The following is a 19,237-nucleotide window of genomic DNA, read 5'->3' as shown; positions in this document are numbered from 1 at the left end:
GAGGACAGAATTTCAACTTGCTTTGTCACATATATAGGTCAGGAAGATTCAGCTCTCTGTCAGGGCAGCTTTGAGCACTTCTTATGTCAAAAAGAGCCCTGCTGGATGAGGCCCATGGCCCATCTAGTCCAACATCCTGACCTCACAAGGGCCAACCAGAGGCCTCCAATCAATAGGCCGTGCTCCTTCTTTCAGATGTGATGGATGGCGCAGATGTTTGCCTGCCTCCTCTTAAGTCGTTTAACAGAGAACTGAAGTCTCCAAAGAGAGCCAGAGGGAAGCTGTTTAGTAACTAAAGGTAAAAGGGTAAGTCCAGTCAAAGGTGACTATGGGGTTGCGGCACACATCTTGTTTTTCAGGCTGAGGGAGACGGCGTTTGACCACAGACAGCTTTCCGGGTCATGTGGCCAACATGACTAAACCACTACTGGCACAATGGGACATCGTGATGGAAACCAGAGTGCATGGAAAAGCTGTTTACCTTCCCACCGCAGTGGTACCTATTTATTTACTTGCACTGGTGTGCTTTTGAACTGCTTGTTCAGGACAGATCTACTTCACGTAACGACATATTTTGAGCCTCTCACCTCAGTCTGAATCATGAGCGGACGGTTCATCCTCAGCTTCCGAACGAAAGAGAAGACTCCAAGCTCCCCTGTGACCTGGGCTTGGCGCAGCAAGGAGTCCAGGGAGATGAACGTCCCCGTCCGGCCTACACCTGCGCTGGAGAGGTGGGAGAGGGAAGGAGAGGACAGTGTCAACCAAGGCCACATTCACACGACACATTTATAGCGCTATGATGCCACTTCAAAGAGTCACGGCTGCCCCCAAAGAATTCTGGGAGCTGTAGTTGGTTAAGGGTGCTGGGAGTTGCTAGGAGACTCCCTATTCCCCTCCCAGAGCCACAATTCCCATAATTCCCTGGGAAGAGGTGTTATGGATAGTTAAGCCACTCTGGGTTGAAGTGGCTCTGCCATTTGTGGTCCCTCCGCAGCCTCAGTCCGCAGAACCTGTGGGTTACACTTCTCCCTGGCTGTCCCCTGCCCCGATCCTCTCTTCCCCTCCTCTTGGGTTTACCTGCAGTGTACCAGAGCTGGCCCAGCGCCTCTGTGCTCCTCTATGTGGGCCCTCACAAGGTCTCGGAAGTGAAGGATGTTGCTTGTGATTTTGGGCACCCCATGGTCTGGCCACGACGTGTAGTGGTAATGCCTGGCCAGGTGGACCTCGGATAGGTTCACCTGTTGGGACACACACACAAGTCAAGCGCTTTCTTCAGAACCACCCCTGGGTTTCACCTCCGTTTCTTTCCAATTGGCACCTCAACATCCTGAAAGCTGTGGAAGCTCTCAGGTCCTTGTCACACCATGTGGTGATTGGGGGGGGGGGAAAGAGTTTTCGTTTGTTTTTATTTCCAAACTTCTATGATTCTGTATACCGAGGGTGTTTGTAGTTTATTTTGAAGTGGCTCTGTTCCGCTCCCAAACCCAACCACTTGAGCATAGTGTCTGAGATAACAAAGTGGGACCTGCAACAAAATGTTGCAGCGTACCTTCCTCTCCCACTGTCAGGGCTGGGCCAGGAGGTGGAAATCAGGTTCTGTGAGATGAGCCAGCGGTTGAGATAGAAGAGTAAACTACAACCGGAGGATGAACTTCAGGAAACAGGGTCTATGATCAAGCTGGGATCAAGGCCAAAAACAACCCAATATACAGGATTGCACAACAGAATTCAGGAAGATCTTGTGGCTCAAGATCAGGAAGCCTCTCTCATATCCTGCCCAGAAACATCATATAACCCTACAAGGTGGGCAGAGTCAGCCTGGGGTTCCTGAGGGTGCAGAACCTGCCACCTGCACCACACAAGACACCACGCAAGGTAACAGTTGTCCACACATCCCAGTGGCTCGTGACACTTCCTAATAGCAGTGCTCTCACTCAGGGTTCTAGCAAGCCAGCCATTGGTTCCTTGCAAGGGGCTCAAACGCCCCTTCTTCTCCCATGTGCCCTCATTTTCCTGCTTTTTCTGTATTTTTATCTTGTAAACTACCCTGAGATCTTTGGATGAAGGTTAGTATATTATTATTATTATTATTATTATTATTATTATTATTATTATTATTACTGTTTTTCAACTTTCAGCTAGGTTCTATAAGGCTGCCCATCCCCCAGTGTTTTAAAGGGTATTTTTGGCTTATGCATGCCTTGGGATTACTTCCACTGGCAGAGGAACAGGAGTGTGGGGAGAGCGCACCACCTCCAGCGGCACAATCCCAGTGGGGTCCCATTGCTGCTGCCCCCCCCTGCGCTGGGCACCATGCCCCTGCAGGCGGCACCCCATGCCCCTGTGGGCTTTGCGCCATGCCCCTGGGACACGCCCCACACCCCTACCTGCTCTTGAAGCTCCACCACTAATTACTTCCCTGTCTCTCAGTGACTCCCTTTTATTTTGTTGAGTTCACAATTAGAAGGATTGATTATTTCATTATTATAATTTTTAAAGGGATATCTTTAATTAAAATTATGACAACCAGTGCCATTATTATTGTCACGATTATCATCACCATTATTATTTATCGTCATCATCGTTACTATTAAACAATAACAATTTGATTCACTTCCCAATCTTCACCCTAAGGTCCCAGGATGCGCCCCAGCAATTCAAAATACAACACTAAAGATCAGAAAACTAAGAAAATAAGAACAGAGTGGGTCTCAAAAATCTACCACTCAGGTGTCAAAAGCTGGAGAAAAGAGACTGCGGAATTGGCAACAGCCTCTGTTGCAATGATAAAGCAGTTGGATAAATATCGCTTCACAGGGCAGTTATTCTGGCAGAAACCATTTGGATTGAACGCCGGGGGAGGCGGTCCTGATCCCCGCTCCGTCACCTGCTTGATAGTGAAATCCCGGATGGTCCAATCAGGGAGGATTGTCTCTGTGACGACGGACACTGTGATGTTGTCGTAGGTGCAGGGTGTGTAGTCCAGAGGCCAGTAGCGTTCACATTTCACCTGACCAGAAGAAGGTAGGGGAAGGGGCAAGGGGAGAGCCAAGAATGTTAGTGGAAGGACTGGCCTTGCGGAAGAGCGGAGCAACTGTCAAACTTTGGTCAGGTTTTGGTTGGGCTGTTGCACATCAAGGGCTCTGAAGACAAGGTCTACATCTATACCCTCCTCACAGCAGCTGGGGAGTCGCAAGGCTCTTTGGAACGAGCTCCACACTTCTGCTCCCTGCCTGATACTATCTGCTGCCTTTTACAAACATAGAAAAATGTCCATCACTTCTAGGGAGGAGAAAAAAAAAAGATTTGCTTATTTGTGTAAGTTGCCCTCAAATGACAACCTACCATCAGATTGGCTGCTTAGCATCATGGCCTCATCCTGAAGGGGTGGGAACACGCATGCAACTATTCATAATGGAGAAAGGAAACTGGGGAAACGATGGCACTGAAGAGGATTAAGGAAGAAGAAGCAGCGATCAATCTCACAGGTATTGGGGAGGGGGGATTTCTATCCCACTGAAAAAACTAGTTTTGAACACCACCCCTCAAAGTAGATAATATTTTGTACAGCCCTAGATGGCTTGCCCCTTTTGAATGGGCAAGTAAACATAAAAGGTAAAGGACCCCTAGACGGTTAAGTCCAGTCAAAGGCGTCTATGGGGTGTGGCGCTCATCTTGCTTTCACGCCAAGGGAGCCGGTGTTTGTCCACAGACAGTTTTCTGAATCATGTGGCCAGCATGAATAAACCACTTCTGGCGCAACGGGACACCGTGACAGAAACCAGAGTGCACAGAAACGCTGTCTACCTTCCCGCTGCAGCAGTACCTGTTTCTCTACTTGCACTGGTATGCTTTCAAATTGCTAGGTTGGCAGGAGCTGGGACAGAGCAATGGGAGCTCACCCCATTGTGGGGATTCGAACTGCCAACCTTCTGATCGGCAAGCCCAAGAGGCTCAGTGCTTTACACCACAGCGCCATCCACATCCCCCAATGAGCACCCCCCAAGAGGCAGAACATTGTTCAAGCAGTTTCCTGACTCCCAGCCAAACAGCACAATTCTCACCCGTCCGTTCTCGGCGCAGTTAGTGAGCATGACCATGGTCACGATCTGCTGCTCCCATATCATGCGCCAGAAGTCGTACAGTGTCCCAGGCAGTGGGCCTTGGGCTGCTATGAACTCCTTTTCCCTCTCGAAGCCCTGCAGTGAGTAATTAGGAAGGAAAGAGAGAGAGAGCTTTGCCTTAGTACGGAATCAATGGGAAATCACAACGAAGAGTGGCAAAACTTGTTTACAATGGGAGCCACTTTATGTGGTGGAAAGCTGAAGGAGGCCACATTTCAACGGTGGCTGTGGTTCACACACACACATTCACATGCCATTAATATTCACCAGTTATCACATACGCGGGGACACCACCCTGTCCAGCCCTGTTGCCCAGATTTTTGTCATTTGTATGCCTTGCCTTTCCGTATATTTATTCAAGGTGGCTGCTAACCAAAAATAAAGCAGTATCTGTACATATAATAACAATTCAAGAATGTCGTCACGCTGCACTTTGCTTTGCCACAGACAAGAGAAACTGGGTTCCCAGAGCTGTTGGGCCTCACAGTAATGTCAGAGGGTGAAGAGGAGAGAACCAGAACCAGGCAGTAGACAGCCCTGACAAGTGAACGGGCAGCTAAGGCAGGACGCAGAGATTTGGTGAGCTTTAGGAGAGGAGGGGGTGCTGTTTTTGGTGAAAGTGGGTGCTGGGTGGCTTTGGCAAAGGGTGGTTGGGGTTGGGTGGGGGTAGATGGGACTGGCTGGCAAAGAAAGCAAGTGTGTAGCCCCTAGCATAACAGCAATAATGTGTCATTTAAAAATGAAACCAGCTCTTAAAATGACAGAGAAAGCAGTAAGAGCCAAAACAAGGATGGCAACCCATAAAAGCTAGCTGAAAGTAAAAAAATTTCCATTGCTTGTCTAAAAGCAAGCTACAAAAAGTGAGAATAAGTGTACTCAAAGTCACTCTGTAGTAAAATGTGCAAAGTCAAAGCAAACTCTTTCTAACCATGAGAGTGTTGCTCATTAATGGGAGGTTAATGAACCCTGGGAGAAAACTGGAGGTTAGTTGGCATTATATATTGGGGGCTGAGGATATACCGTGCTAAAGTTGAATTCCAAACCTATGCCAAGCTTAACTTAAGTTATACAGTTTTTGTCAAGGGTGAATCACAAAGGGTCCCAAACCACATCTCACACAAAAATGCAGCCGGGGTGGGACTCACAGGCATGTAGCTTGCGTTGATGTAATCTGAGTTGGGGTCTCCGGATTTGATGGTGAGCTGAACTCGCGAGTGGTCATCTGCAGAGAAGGAACCAAAGGGGTTAAAAGTAAAAGCAGAGAGGGTGAGCTGAAAAATGGATAAAACTGAAAGTAAAGCAGCACCAAATATGGATTTACATAACTGGAAAGTGGCAGGAATAAAGTTGAGCAGCAGAGGCAGTGTGGTGTGGTGGTCAGAGTGTCAGACTAGGGTTCAAATCCCCACTCAGTCAAAAAGCTCCCTTTCTCTGGGACTAGCCTACCTCACAGGGTTGTTGTGAAGGAAAAAATGGGGGGGGGACTATGTATGCCAAATAATTTTTATATCAAATGGGGGTCAGAAAGTGGCAGACGCAGGAAGAAATCCAGCCTTTAAGGGTCAATGCGCATCCCTCCCATTGCCAGAAAACATTATCTGAAGTAGTGGGGAATGAGGCTAGAGGTTTTCCAAATAAGTTCATTGATCTGAGCCAAAGCCTGCCTTACCCAAGAATTCTGGGTCAAGGGTCAGGTGACTCTCAAGCACCAATGACAGGCCCCTCCCGCCTCCTCCTGCTTGAATCTCTGGTCTTTTGAGGTTACTGTATATCTGAAACCACCGCTCCGTAGTGAGATGTTCAAAATTAAAGCAGACTCCTTTTGCTAAGCGCAACCGACAAAGGAAAAAACAGGGCAGGGGGAACGAAACTGACATGGCAGAACGTTGCTGTAGCGATTCTTGACTTGATTTTCAGGCCGCTCTGCCACGCTCTGGGGCTGTCCTGTCCCCACGTCCTGCAGCTGCTGTTGTGGGGGCAAGGAAAAGAGAAATGGTGAAACAAGAGGCGCAGAGAGCTATGAAACAAGGCGACTCCTTCAGCAAAGCACGAACCCAAAGGTTCTTCTCTGTTTCTCAAAATGTATATAAGCAGTACATAAAAATCCTGACAAAAAAAGAATGCAGCTGAAGTATTTAAAATAGTGGATATTTAAAGTATTTAAATAGTGGATATGTAAAGTATTTAAAACAGAACGACGGCTGAAATATTTAAAAGAGTGGCTGAATAGGATCTGGGATCTCTTATATCTGGCAACAGCTCTCATTTAATTAGTAAAAGAAACAAGAGGGAAAGGACACACAAGAGTAATGTTTGTTATGAAAGCTGGGATTTATATTCAGTTTTTAAAGATCTTCTTGAAGCAAATCAACAAATAGATTCAATAAAAATAATAGAAATACAAAAAAGCACTGTCTGGAAGACGCTTAATGCTACGTTGGTAGGGTACTTTAAAATGGGCTTTATTCTTAATTTCTGGAATACCCTTTTCAATCTAAAACAAGGATGGCAGAGTATTTTCGCTGCGATTTAATTTTAAATTAGCATATCATAGGAATGTAAATGGCTTATACTCAATCAGACCACTGGTCCACCTAGCTCAATAATGTCTACACTGGCTGGCAGCAGCTCTTCAGGGCTTGGGACAAGAGCCTTTCTTTCCCAGCCCTGCCTGGCGACGCTGGGGATCGAACCCAGGACCTTGTGCATGCAAAGTGGGTGCTCTGCCCACCGAGCTACAGATGCCACAGCAACCTTGTACCTGGTATTCATCTGCAAAACCAAAGCCGCTGTTGGAGAAGCGCTCGTGGCAGTAAGCTGGGAAAGCCAACACGGGCACAGAGTCCAGGGCTCTGCAGGGGAGGAAAAGATGGAACAGTTCTCTCTTTAAACCTCAAAGTTTAAGCAGGCAATACATAATTAACTGACCAATTGTGTCGCAGATAACTCGGTTCTGCCCCCCCATAAAGCCTGCCCCCCCTAAAATAAATCCTGGCTATGTCCATGCACCCCCCCAAACCCCTTCATTCTCACCCAGGCAGTCCCATATCTGCTTTCTGTTTCTCCAATACATTCTTCGTCCTGCAAAGGAGACGGAAAACTAAGCAATGTCTACCAGTGGCAAGGTTACCATCTGTCCTCTTTTCCCAGGACACGTCCTCTTTTTCAGGGGTAAAATTTCTGTCCGGGTGGATTTTTGTAAAATTTGCCAAAATGTCTCAGGCTATACTTTCTGAATGAGACATAGACATAACTGGTGGCTGAAGATTTGCTTTCCTCTTCTCTTCTGCCTCACCCCCGTGCCAGATTTATGTACTGTATAAGCTAAACAAGCTATAGCTTAGGGCCCCACTCTCTTGGGGGCCCCCAAAAAATGTAAAGAAAAAAACAGCTGGGTGTACATTTCCAAAATATAAGATAAAAAACAACAACAACAAAAAACCTACATACAGCAACAGTGTTTTGTGTTGTGTAGGCTCCTCTGGTGTACATATTTTGTTATGTGCAAAAGGCTTTAGATATCTGTTAGGTCCATAAATTACCATATAGTATATATTCAACACACAAAACAGCGACACACACAAAGGACAGCTGGACATATAAAGGGCCCCATTACCTTCAGTAGCTTAGGGCCTCATCAAACCAAAATCCGGCCCGGCCCCCTCAGCAATATATCACAGCTTCTAAAGCCTACATATAGCAGGGGTATTTAAAATGAGAGTCGTCATAGCGTCCTCGTTTTTGTTCTTCAAAATATGGCGACCCTAGTGGTCTCCCCCCCCCCTCCAAAAATAATAATCTCTAATCAGAACGCCTGACAGGACACTATAGAATTGAAGCCTGCAGTACCCAAACCTCCCACTGGGGGAGCCACAGCGCTAGACCAAAGGCCCTTTGTGCCAGTCAATAAGCAGAGCTCTGTAATTTGGAAATTACTGCGTTGCCCAAGGGCCTGTGAGAAATCCACACAGAGAGAAATTTGTCTCCTCTCTCATGACACTTGAACTCGTGACCATCCAGGGAAGCTGAATGTTGGAAGATTCAGGACATATATATATAAAAGTACTTCTTCATGCAGGGCACAGTCAGACTATGGAACTCTCTGCCACAGGAGGCAGTGATGACCACCAAAATGGTCAACTTTAAAAGAGGATTGGACTAACTCTTGGAGGTCATGGCTAACATGGTTCCTATATACATGATGGCTATGCTTTGCCTCCACGGTTGGAGACTTCTGAATACCAGGAGGGGAGAGGGCTCTTGTGCTTGGGTCCTGCTTATTGGTTTCCCATAGGCATTTGGTTGGCCACTGTGGTGAAATAAAAATTTTAAGGTCATATATATATATATATATATATATATATATATATATATATATATATGAGAGAAACACCCTCACAACATGAACAAGCGTGACGACACATCCCGCTTGCCAGACATCTGGAAATTAGCCCTCCCCACAAAAACTGACACCAGATCCAGAGGCACACAGAACGCCATCACCAATCAACCACACCAGACCCAAACCCAGACCCTCTCCACAGATAAATTACAGACACCATCCAGTAGCCAAACCATGGTGGCACCTCCGGATGCTGCACCCCCCTGCAATCCCTACACAGATCTGGCTGACACAGGCCACAAAACCACAGCTCGCCCCTATACACGAAGCCAAGCCAGAGCACAACTAAGTGCAGTACAGCCATCTTCTCAGAAAAACTCTTCACAAAGTTCAAGAGGTCAAGACACAAAGACTTTAGCAACTAATCCACACCTAATGACCCACCTAAGTGGTACTCAGGATATCACTCAAGAAATCACTCAAGATATCCCTCAAGTAATTAAGGAACAAAAGAAGAAAAGGCACACTAACCTGGGAACTTCCTCTCTGCCCAGAACATTGGAGGCTATACACCACACCCCCTCAACAGTATTTATAGGAACTCAAACACTGAGATCCTGCTCTGTTCCAGTAACAAGAAGCCGAAAGCACCAGCCTGAAGATGACGAGTGAGACCTCGTCGAAACGTCGCCTAGACACCCCAACTTTTACACGGGAAGACACCCGAGGACACCAAAACCTGCATATATATATATATATATATATATATATATATATATATATATATATGTTCATGAATGTACCAACCAAGCACGTACATAGATAAGTGGACCACATGTCTGGAGCAGCACAGGAAGACCGTCCTGAAACCATTTTGACTCCCAAACTGACCAAATGTTTTCTCTGCAAGGAGGGAGGGGGTGAGGGAACCTTCCCATTGTCTCAGGAATTGGGAAATCACCATCTCAAAGGGATGGCCAGACTACCAGGAAAGGCAATCAGATAAGGCATTATCAGATAACCTAGCAGACAAGAAAAACAACAACATTCAAATTTCTGTTGTAGACCACCTTTTCTGTGATGTAGGTATGGTGTTTGTGGGGGGTGGTCTTGGGTTACACCCCTTCTGTGATGTATGTATGATGTACGGAGGGGTGGTCTTGAGCTCCAGGGCAGAGAATTTAAAATGTCTGTATAAGGGCGGGCACATCTTGGTTCTGGGTCCTCCTCCTTTCCTGCGTGTGAGGGGAGCACCCGGCTGCAACAGTTCAATAAAGATCAGGCTTACTAGCTGCTTTGCTTCTCAATATTCTCTGGTTGGCCTCTGTTATTTTCTCCTACCGATGGCGAACCTACAAAGGACTCTATAAGGGCTCTCGTGTCCCCCATAAGGAAATAAGGGCAGATTTTTGTTCATTACAGTGGGAACAGGATGCTGGACTAGATGGAGCACTGGCCGGATCCAGGAGGGCTGTTCTTGTTCTCTTATGACTTTTTGTAGCTGGAGAGAAGACTTCAGTGCACTGCCTGGCCCTTTGCCCCCCACCCCTGCAGAGGAAATGTGTCAGGGGAAAATACAAGCCGGTAAACGCAGCTTGTTTTCTTTTCCTTTGTGCCTCCGGATTCAGGCGCCCTGATGCTCTCCCCCCCCCCGCCCCCTGCTGGGGTCAATAATGCTGTGCAGCAGAAGCCTGGATACTGAGCTTGCTCACCTTTTCCTCCAGAAATAGAACAGCAGCAGGCTGAGGAGGCCTGAGAAAAGCAGCACAGGGAGCAGAGTTTCAAGGATGACCCCTAAAGACAAAGAAAGAAAATGCTGCTACTAAGTCAGTGTGCATGTCTAAGTTCGGGGTGGGAAACTCGTGGTCCTCCCTGCGTTGGAAGTTGGAAGTGACCAGTGCAGGAATCGGTTATCCCGTGGTCCCTTCTCACTCTTAAAATCTATGATTCTAAGCAGAGTATAAATGAAGGAAGGTGCACAGGAAAGGAAGGGAGCACAGCTTAGTGGTCTGCTGAGCACCTGCTTGGCATGCAGAACTCCCCAGGTTCAATCCCTGGTGGCTCCAATACAGTGGTACCTCGGGTTACATACACTTCAGGTTACAGACTCCGCTAACCCAGAAATATTACCTCGGGTTAAGAACTTTACCTCAGGATGAGAACAGAAATCGTGCGGCAGCAGCAGGAGGCCCCATTAGCTAAAGTGGTGCTTCAGGTTAAGAACAGTTTCAGGTTAAGAACAGACCTCCAGAACGAATTAAGTTCTTAACCCAAGGTACCACTGTATTATTTTAAAAGGATCAAGTCGCAGGCAATGGGACAGACCCGGAAAAGGCTCTGCTGGTAGGACTGATGTTGTTGGCCCATCTGGTCCAGCGCCCCATTCTCACAGGGGCCAGCCAGGTGGCTGTGGGAACCTGCAAGCAGAATCCGAGCACAAGAACAGCCTCCCCTCCTGTGGGGCTTTCAAGCAACCGGGATTCAGGAGCATTGCTGCCTCTGGCCACAGGGACAGAGCATCATCTCTTCTGTGGCTGGTAGTGACTGCTGGGGCTGATGGGAACTGGAGTCCACAGCATCCGGAACCCTGACAATGCCAGACTAGACAAGCCGCCGGTCCCTGGTGTTAAGACGGCTTTCAGCCCTCCCAAGTCTTTTCATGCATTTTGCACAGAACAGCCCACACCCCTCACCCCAGGCTGCTCTGTGCATGTTCACCAAGGGTCAGTAATATCCAAGGCAACTCCGATGACCAAGTACAACAATGCAATGGTTCTATGTTTTCAAGAGAATCCACCAAGAGTGCACATTTTGGGGCTTTCAGAGATTTATAAGATTTCTGTTTATTTGGTTTTGCAGAGAGTTTCATATATTTCATATTGTTCAATGTTCTGTATAGATTTTATAAAGAGTTTATATTGATATTGCATTGTTGTACTTGGTCATCGTCTTGCCTTGGATATTACTGATAATTGTTTGCAACACAGAGGTTTAATTGTTTGGTTACTTGTTCGCCAAGGGTGCCGTCATTCAGAAAGAAGCGTTTTTAAACAGCACACTTCGCCCCCAGCCTGCCTACTGAAAGGCTTGCTCAGATGTGTCTCACCTGCGTTGCTGGTGGTGCACATCTTCTGGGCGGACGCTGCCTCCTGCTCATACCAGAACGTCTGCACTTGGACCAAGTAGCTCCAGGCGGGTTGCAGGTTGTCAATCTCCGTCTCCTCTTTGCAGATGGGCCATTCCTGGACAAGCTGGTCTGACAGGCAGACCTGCAATTTACTGACCTTGCTGGCTGGGCACGTCCAGGACAATACCAGACGGTCGCCCCACATGGAGGAATCACACTTCAAATTATTCACATGGTCTGGCTCTGTGCAGGTGGGAAGCAGAGAGTACTGTGGGTAAACATGTGAATCCCATCCTTTTTTCAATAGGACCTCAATAGGAAATGGATGAAGTTTCCAATTCTATTCCCTGGCCACATCTGCCAAAGACAGGGCAGGCCACCCATGAGACAAAATGAGGCAACCACCTTGGCAGGGGCAGACTTTGATAATATGGTGCCCTGGGCAAGGATAAAGGCTGGTGAGCCGCCTCCCTTGAATATCTCTTGTTTTCACAGTGATTCTTTTTGGTACAGTTGCTTTTTTATGGATCTTCTCAGTAGGTACCCATTTAAATATAGGATGATGATTGTTGTTGATGCTATTATGCTGACCCTGGGCAGCAGGATCTACAGGGGCAGCAGATCCGGACATCAAGGAATGAATCACCTGTTTACCACCAGTCTAGGGGATGGCAGTGCCTGTTAGCTTCCTCTACTTCAGGTGTCAGGGACTGGATGCCCTTCTCTTGAACCTTCCCATGGGCAGGAGGACAGCATAGATTTAGAACAGCGGTTGGCAGAGGGGCATGGTCCAGAGGGGGAAAGCTGGGAAACACTGGATGAGGCACAACTAGAAGAGGAAACACCAGGGGAAAGAGCTAGCTGGCCGATTCAGTGTCCTTGGAAAGCATTCCTGCCCCCCCTTCACCTAAGACTAAATGGGCTTTGGGAGTGATAGAACAGAGTAAGACTAAGACTAAATGGGCTTTGGGAGTGATAGAACAGAGAGCTCAGTGGCAACAAGCTCAGATTACCTGACATAGGAGTGACGTCAATTAAAGGGGGCGGAAGGCGTTGCCATCTTTTTAGAGAGATGTGCATTCCTTTGTCTCTTGCTGTGATTATTAAAGAAACTAATTGGTAAGGCGCTCTTTCTTTTGATCTTGGGGATCCTATTCCCCGAAGCCTGATATCAGGCGACATTCACATCACTGGATGGAGGTAGTGATTGCTAAACTGCTCTAGGAACTGTATGTCACGGACTGGTTGGATGCAGAGGAATAGTGGCAGAGAAAAGTTCAGAAGCCAAAGCAGACGCCAGAGAGCCAGTGGCAATGAATCCTAGTTTTGTCCCCCTCGGCGAACCCTCCACCTCCTCTCTGGCGCCCCCTGGTGTTGGGCTCCCTGCCTTCTGCCCACTAGTGAGCACCAGTCACCATTATTGGGTAAGATGGGCCAATAGCCTGATTCAGCAACAAGCGACAGGGAGTGGGGGGGGCGGTGAGGCTCAACATCTGTGTGTGGCTGGGTTAGACCTTCCCTCTACTAATTTGTAGCATAGGCCACTGAATCACTTCACTGTGTGTGTGTGTGTGTAGCTCCCCGTTAAGCCTCGCTGCCTGTGGAACTCCTGCCATGAAAGTCGACGCTTCCTTGCATGCCAAGCCCCCCTTTTGAGAGAGGATGGGACCACCCCATTTTCTCCCCCCCCCCCGAAGAAAACTGTAAGTACTTGTAGCCCCTTCTTGCAGAACGCCAACGCTGTACGCGGTCTTGTTTTCTCCTTCTGCTACGCTCAGCAAAGTGAAGGTGTAGTTGGAGCTTGGAGCGAGACCTCTCAATGTCATCTCCGTGGAAGTGCCAAGACGCATTTCTTTGTCGTTGGACTCGTTCAGGTTCTTCCACCGGAGCAGAAAGCTGCTGAAAGCTGAGCTCGGCTTCCTCCAGGATAATTCAATTTCTGTCTGGCTGCTATTGCGGACCCTGAAATCTGTAGGGGGCAAGGGGCCTGAAAGGAGGAGGCAAGATTTGTCAGGAGAGCCAAGTCACAAAGAAAGCAGAGGTTGTCGTGCTCGTCTACAAGAGGGGAGAACTGCCCCCCCCCACAGTTAGGCAATGGCACCCCTGATTCATCCAGCCTGATGAAGAGTTCTGTTGAACTCAAAAGCTTACACTGTTTTCTGACATTTGGGTTGGTCCTTATAGAGACATTGCCCAACAGCAGCCACACCCCATTTACAGAGGTGTCTTTCAAAGACTAGACGCAGCTTCTCCCTTAATGTGAGCTCATAAAATGCCACTCTCCTCTCTGTGGATCTGGGACTTCTTTTCTCCAGCTGCTTCTACACTAAGTGTAGAATTTCTTTAAAATTTTAAGAAAAAAAGCACTGACAACAACCTTGTAAGCCATGGCGGACTGAACTGTCATGGGGACCCCTTCGCAACAACATCTAGGTAACCACTGTTATCCTCTTCAATGGGGTTGTTCCATGACAGATGGTCACACCTTCACAACATCTGTGCTACCGACTCTCAATCTTTGGGATTGTTGAAATATATTCACAAAAAAATAATAATCAAATTGAGTCATGCAACTCAAATTGGGTGTTCTAGACCCCCAAAAGTTTTAAGCACTGTGAACTAAAGTTGCTTCTGGGGTGCCTCTGGGATTAGGGGCCCTGAAGCTTAAGCTTCGTTAGGTTCATAGCAGATCACAGAATTGTAGAGTTGGAAGGGACCCTTAGGGTCATCTAGTCCAAACCCTTGCAAGGCAGGAATATGCAGCTGTCCCACACAGGGATCAAACCTGCAACCTTGGCCTTATCAGCACCAGGCTCTAAGCAACTGAGCTGATCCACCCTTGCCTGAAAGGTAAAGCTAGGTGGAGTGACCATGACTAGCTCAACATCTCCCAGTGAGTTCCATGGCTGAGTGGAGATTTGAACCTGGTTCTCCCTCCCCACCCCTAGTCCAAGAATCCAGCCACTAAACCACACTGCCCAAAGTCCAAACCACATTGCCACCGCCCCCCCCCCCGCCGGACCATGACAGTTGCACTCACATGTCAGAGCCCATTTGCTGGCTTCTTTGCTCTTAACCCTACCAATCACCGAGGCCAGCTTCACTGAGTACAGGATCCCTGGCAGGAGTTGTGTGATGTTGTAGCTGAGGCAATCGACTCCAACCGATTTGTTCCCCAACAGGTTTGCGCCTTTTCCGCCATACCAGCTCACCCTGTACGAATAGTGTGCGGCATTGTGGTCTTTGGGCCGATCCCAGGAAACAGGGATGCTGTTGGTCTCGCACTGCGACACGCTTATATTCTCGGGAGCATTTGGAGCTGAGGGAAAGAGCAGGCTCACTTAACACACCACGGCAACCCCTGCTGGCCTTGCGGGTGTTGGGAGCCCAGCGTCCTTAATCCGAGCAGCACATCCCTCCAAGCCAAAGCCCACGATACTCACACCTCGTCTCAAAATAGGGGCACCCTCAGGTAGCTGCTAGGGCTCTGGCGCCCCGGCTGGGCCCAATCCTGATCCCTGCCCCTTTGACTAGTGCTCTGACCACTGAATGACTGGGTCTAGGAGCTGCCATCTAGAGTTCCCGCAACATCCTATTGCTGTGGTGGGAAATTTGAACGGCAGCCATTTTAATTCCCCACTGTGACTCTGACATAGCGTTGCTGTGGTAAATTAGAGAGTTGGGGGCCCACAAATCCCCCTCAGGCCTGGAGCTGGTCCTGATGACAGATCCTCCAAGTATCCCCATTTTCCAGGATTAACAGAAGCTGTCCCAGTTTCTGATTTGATCCCAGAATGTCCCGCATTTCCTTAGGATGTCCCTGTTTTCAGTAGAGAGGTTTGGAGGGCAATGGAGTTTTGCGACCCCCAAGCCAAGGAGATAAGTAACTATAAAGCCTTTAGAAGACACCTGAAGGTACCCCTGTATAGGGAAGTTTAAAATAAAATAAAATGTTTAATTATGCTTTTATATAAGTTAGAAGCCACCCAGAGTGGCTGAGGCAACCCAGTCAGATGGGTGTGGTAATAATAATAATAATAATAATAATAATAATAATAATGGAATAGGACATCCCTATTTTCATTGGAGAAATGTTGGAGGGTATGGGACGATGTGCTCGTGCTGATGGGAGTTGGAGTCTTGAGGGGCTACAGGTTTTCCCTCCCTGCTCCACAAGGCACTGCATGCTCGCTGAGGGCTGTGGTGCTGATATGGGAGCTTGGGAGTGTTTTCTATGTGACTCAATCTGCTAGGGGCAGGGGAAAGTTCTCAGGGTTCTGTCTGCTGCTTCCCTTTCTCCCCTGGCCTCAGCCTACCTGTGGTGGCCTCTTTGGTGCTCCCGATGCTGGAAATGTTGTTGGCAGAAACGGCAAAGACCTCAACGGTGTACGTTTCGCCTGGTGTCAGGCCGCGCACCCAAAGCAAGTTTCCGGAGGTGTTGCACCACCCCAGCAAGCAGACCTTGTATCTATAGAGGCTGGCATGAGGGTCCTTGGGCGGCGCCCATTCAATCTGCAGCGCGTCCACCGTGTAATTCTGTATATTGATGTACGGGACAGGTGAAGGGCCTGTGATAGGAGAAAGAGAAGGAGCCTCTAGGCTCTTCGATACGAGCAGACCTATAGGCAGCAGGCATAAGCAGGTCCTGGAAGAAAAGGACAGTGTGGAGAGCTCCTGCTCAGGGCTCCCACATGCCACATCCTTTCCATGATACTACACACACACACACACACCCTACCTTCCAGTTTCCCAATTCCTTGGCTCCACACCTGTGAATCATCTGCCCTTGGCTACTGAAATGGCAGTAGCATCATTCCACGGCTACCTGAGCAGAGCTTCCGCTATTTGTTGTGTCATGGGACACTGGCTATGTACAACAGAGGCACCCCGGTAGCAGTGCCTACCTAGTTTGTGGGACTTTGTTCCGAAGGAGGCTCACAGTTCTTTCCGCTGCTGGAGTTCAGGTAGCAAGTAAAGCTTTGGATAAGAGCTCAGCTGGGTAAAGGGACCCCTTTACCTAGCTTTAGGTGCAGTTGTGGCCGACTCTGGGGTTGTGGCACTCATCTCGCTTTATTGGCCGAGGGACCTGGCGTACAGCTTCCGGGTCATGTGGCCAGCATGACTAAGCTGCTGCTGGCAAACCAGAGCAGCGCACAGAAACGCCGTTTACCTTCCTGCCGGAGCGGTATCTATTTATCTACTTGCACTTTGACGTGCTTTTGAACTGCTAGGTTGGCAGGAGCAGGGACCGAACAACGGGAGCTCACCCCGTCACGGGGATTTGAAGTGGCAACCTTCTGATCAGCAAGTCCTAGGCTCTGTGGTTTAACCCACAGCGCCACCTGCGTCGCAAGAGCTCAACTACTGACCTTCATTTAACCAACTCTGCTGGTTTACTGCTGCTGTGCTGAAATACTGACTGCCGTTTAATTACATTTAAAAGCTTGCTTTTATATCGCTGCTAAGTTGCCCTGTGGGTCCTGATGAACAGGAAGGCAGGGCATAGCTTAAATAAAATGTAATATACTGCATATCTAACCACACACACACACACATTTATAGATCAATATGAGCATGCACACAACCATGCTAGTTAGGAGAAAATTTAAGCAGGCTACACTATCAGAACATAAGATAACAACTTCTTCTCTATTCCTCAATGCTCCAGACATCGCCACACACACCTCGGCTAACATACAATGCCTTGCAGAGAAGGGAGGGGAAACCCATAGCCCATCAAGACTCCAGCACCCATCAGCCCCAGCCAGCATGGCCAATAGGCAGGGATGACAGGATCTATAGTCCAACAACGAATGGAGGGCCAGGGGTTGCCCTCCCTGCTGTCCAAAGACCTGGTTCAGCTGCTGCTTGCAGAGTGGGGGAAAATAGATATAAATCACCTGTGTGGGGTAATTAATAAAAGAATTGGCTGGATCCCTGGATCCAAAGTGCAGCGCTAAACACACTCTCCAGCAAGAGAGAGCCCCTAGCAGTGTTTTAAAAAGTCGCAAAACCAAGCAGCAGTGTAGCGTGGGGATTTAGGCTGTTAAACATTTTATTATCCTGTTTAATCTGCTACCAGAGCTTCCCATTTCTACCCCTCTTAGCATTGAACAGACCTCGCACCTTGGTAAGTTTATAAATGCTTTACTTACAAAGTTCCAAAGGTTCATGCATTTATCCATGCAGCAGCAAAAGTAAACACAGGCAGAAATCTTGGGATACAAAATATAGCGAAATGGCTCTAAGCATGCGGTCTGAGCTTGTAGCGAGCAAGCTCAGGTGCCTCCTATCTCACATGGTGAAAAAGACCGAAGAAAGGAGGAAACTTAACTTTCTTCTAAGAGCTGAGGGGGCGTCACCTGGCTGAGTCTAGGAGTACAATTCTGTGGTTTTAACCCCTTCATGCATTAACTAGCCCTAAGCTTGCTTGCTGTGTCTGACTGCAATTTCCCACAAGTAGAAGGTAATGGCAAGACTCACAGGTGAAGGCAGTGATGGATGATTCCTTGCTGCACCGTCCATCCAGTTTTCTGAACACTGTCATGTTGTAGTTCTGCCCAGGCAACAGTTTTGGGATGTTGGCTGTGCAGTTACTGATGCTGGCTTTAGGGACTGTCATAGAGCTGCCTCTGTGCGCCTTGTAGCAGCAGTCGTTGGAGATTTGCCAGTGAAGAGTTATAGAATGGTTGGTCTGGTCCCTTTGGGTGAGTTTTTGCACAGGACATGGCTCTGTTCAGAAGCAGAAGCAGAGAATGAACAATCAATGAGCACTTCAACCCCACAGACCACTCCTTATAGGGAGGTAAAGGTAAAGGGACCTCTGACCATTAGGTCCCGTCGTGGCCGACTCTGGGGCTGCGGCGCTCATCTTGCTTTATTGGCCAAGGGAGCCGGCGTACAGCTTCCGGGTCATGTGGCCAGCATGACTAAGCCGCTTCTGGCGAACCATAGCAGTGCATGGAAACACCGTTTACCTTCCCACCGGAGCGGTACCTATTTATCTACTTGCACTTTGACGTACTTTCAAACTGCTAGGTTGGCAGGAGCAGGGACCGAGCAATGGGAGCTCACCCTGTCGCAGGGATTCGAACCGCCAACCTTCTGATCGGCAAGTCCTAGGCTCTGTGGTTTAACCCACAGCGCCACCCATGTCCCTTCCTTATAGGGAAACCAGGCCCAAATTCATTGCACCTAACACTGGGGCCTGCTCTAGGGGGCCTTTGGACTGCCGCTATTTTGCAGGAGGGACACAAACGCAGCCTCAAACTTTTGGTTTGTGGACAGGAAGTAGATCGAAGCACTCCGTTGCCCTAGCACAACAAATCCACTTATAAGAAAAAAAAGAAGTGGGATGGCTGCAGTTTGGAAAGTGATGGGTGTGGAGAAAGAGGAAATGGTGGGGCCAGGGGATTCTAAGTCAGTGGCTCTCAAACTCTCCCCCCCCAAACTTTGAGAATACATATTTGCTCGTGCCATACAGATTTCTTTGCTGACAAAAAATACACTGGAAAGCAAAAGGAAACAACTTGCAGCAGTGCTTGATTTATGACTTAAGATGGAATAGTTCAGTCGGTAGAGCATTAGACTCTTAATTGTAAGGTCCTGGGTTCAAGCCCCACGTTGGGCAAAAACATTCCTGCA

The 19,237-nt window shown here is 48.2% G+C and overlaps 2 protein-coding genes across 5 annotated transcripts in view; both read right to left on the bottom strand.

Annotated features, from left to right (window-relative positions):
* Positions 1-19,237, bottom strand: part of PTPRH (protein tyrosine phosphatase receptor type H) — a 30,035-nt gene that overhangs the window by 964 nt on the left and 9,834 nt on the right. The window contains exons 5-18 of one of the 3 annotated variants that reach the window (XM_081885910.1): positions 18,077-18,325; positions 15,910-16,161; positions 14,634-14,912; positions 13,305-13,580; positions 11,573-11,836; positions 10,179-10,260; positions 7,158-7,205; positions 6,886-6,976; positions 6,000-6,090; positions 5,270-5,346; positions 4,065-4,199; positions 2,888-3,010; positions 1,078-1,238; positions 588-723 (exon numbers count right to left, since the gene is read on the bottom strand). In XM_081885910.1, coding sequence (XP_081742036.1) covers positions 588-723; positions 1,078-1,238; positions 2,888-3,010; positions 4,065-4,199; positions 5,270-5,346; positions 6,000-6,090; positions 6,886-6,976; positions 7,158-7,205; positions 10,179-10,260; positions 11,573-11,836; positions 13,305-13,580; positions 14,634-14,912; positions 15,910-16,161; positions 18,077-18,325 — 2,264 coding nt within the window. The remainder of the gene's footprint in view (positions 1-587; positions 724-1,077; positions 1,239-2,887; positions 3,011-4,064; positions 4,200-5,269; positions 5,347-5,999; positions 6,091-6,885; positions 6,977-7,157; positions 7,206-10,178; positions 10,261-11,572; positions 11,837-13,304; positions 13,581-14,633; positions 14,913-15,909; positions 16,162-18,076; positions 18,326-19,237) is intronic. The other 2 variants (XM_081885912.1, XM_081885911.1) reach the window with 2 other exon arrangements.
* TMEM86B (transmembrane protein 86B) overlaps positions 10,595-19,237 on the bottom strand; it is a 28,256-nt gene continuing 19,613 nt past the window's right edge. Inside the window, exon 4 of one of the 2 annotated variants that reach the window (XR_014162477.1) lies at positions 10,595-10,747. The gene's annotated coding sequence lies outside the window, so the exon portion shown is untranslated. The remainder of the gene's footprint in view (positions 10,748-19,237) is intronic. The other variant, XR_014162478.1, reaches the window with a different exon arrangement.

The sequence above is a fragment of the Podarcis melisellensis genome (assembly GCF_964234715.1).
Source record: "Podarcis melisellensis genome assembly, chromosome: 13".
NCBI lineage: Eukaryota > Metazoa > Chordata > Lepidosauria > Squamata > Lacertidae > Podarcis > Podarcis melisellensis.
The sequence above is the reverse complement of the archived record's forward strand: the minus strand, read 5'-3'. Positions and strand labels throughout refer to the sequence as shown.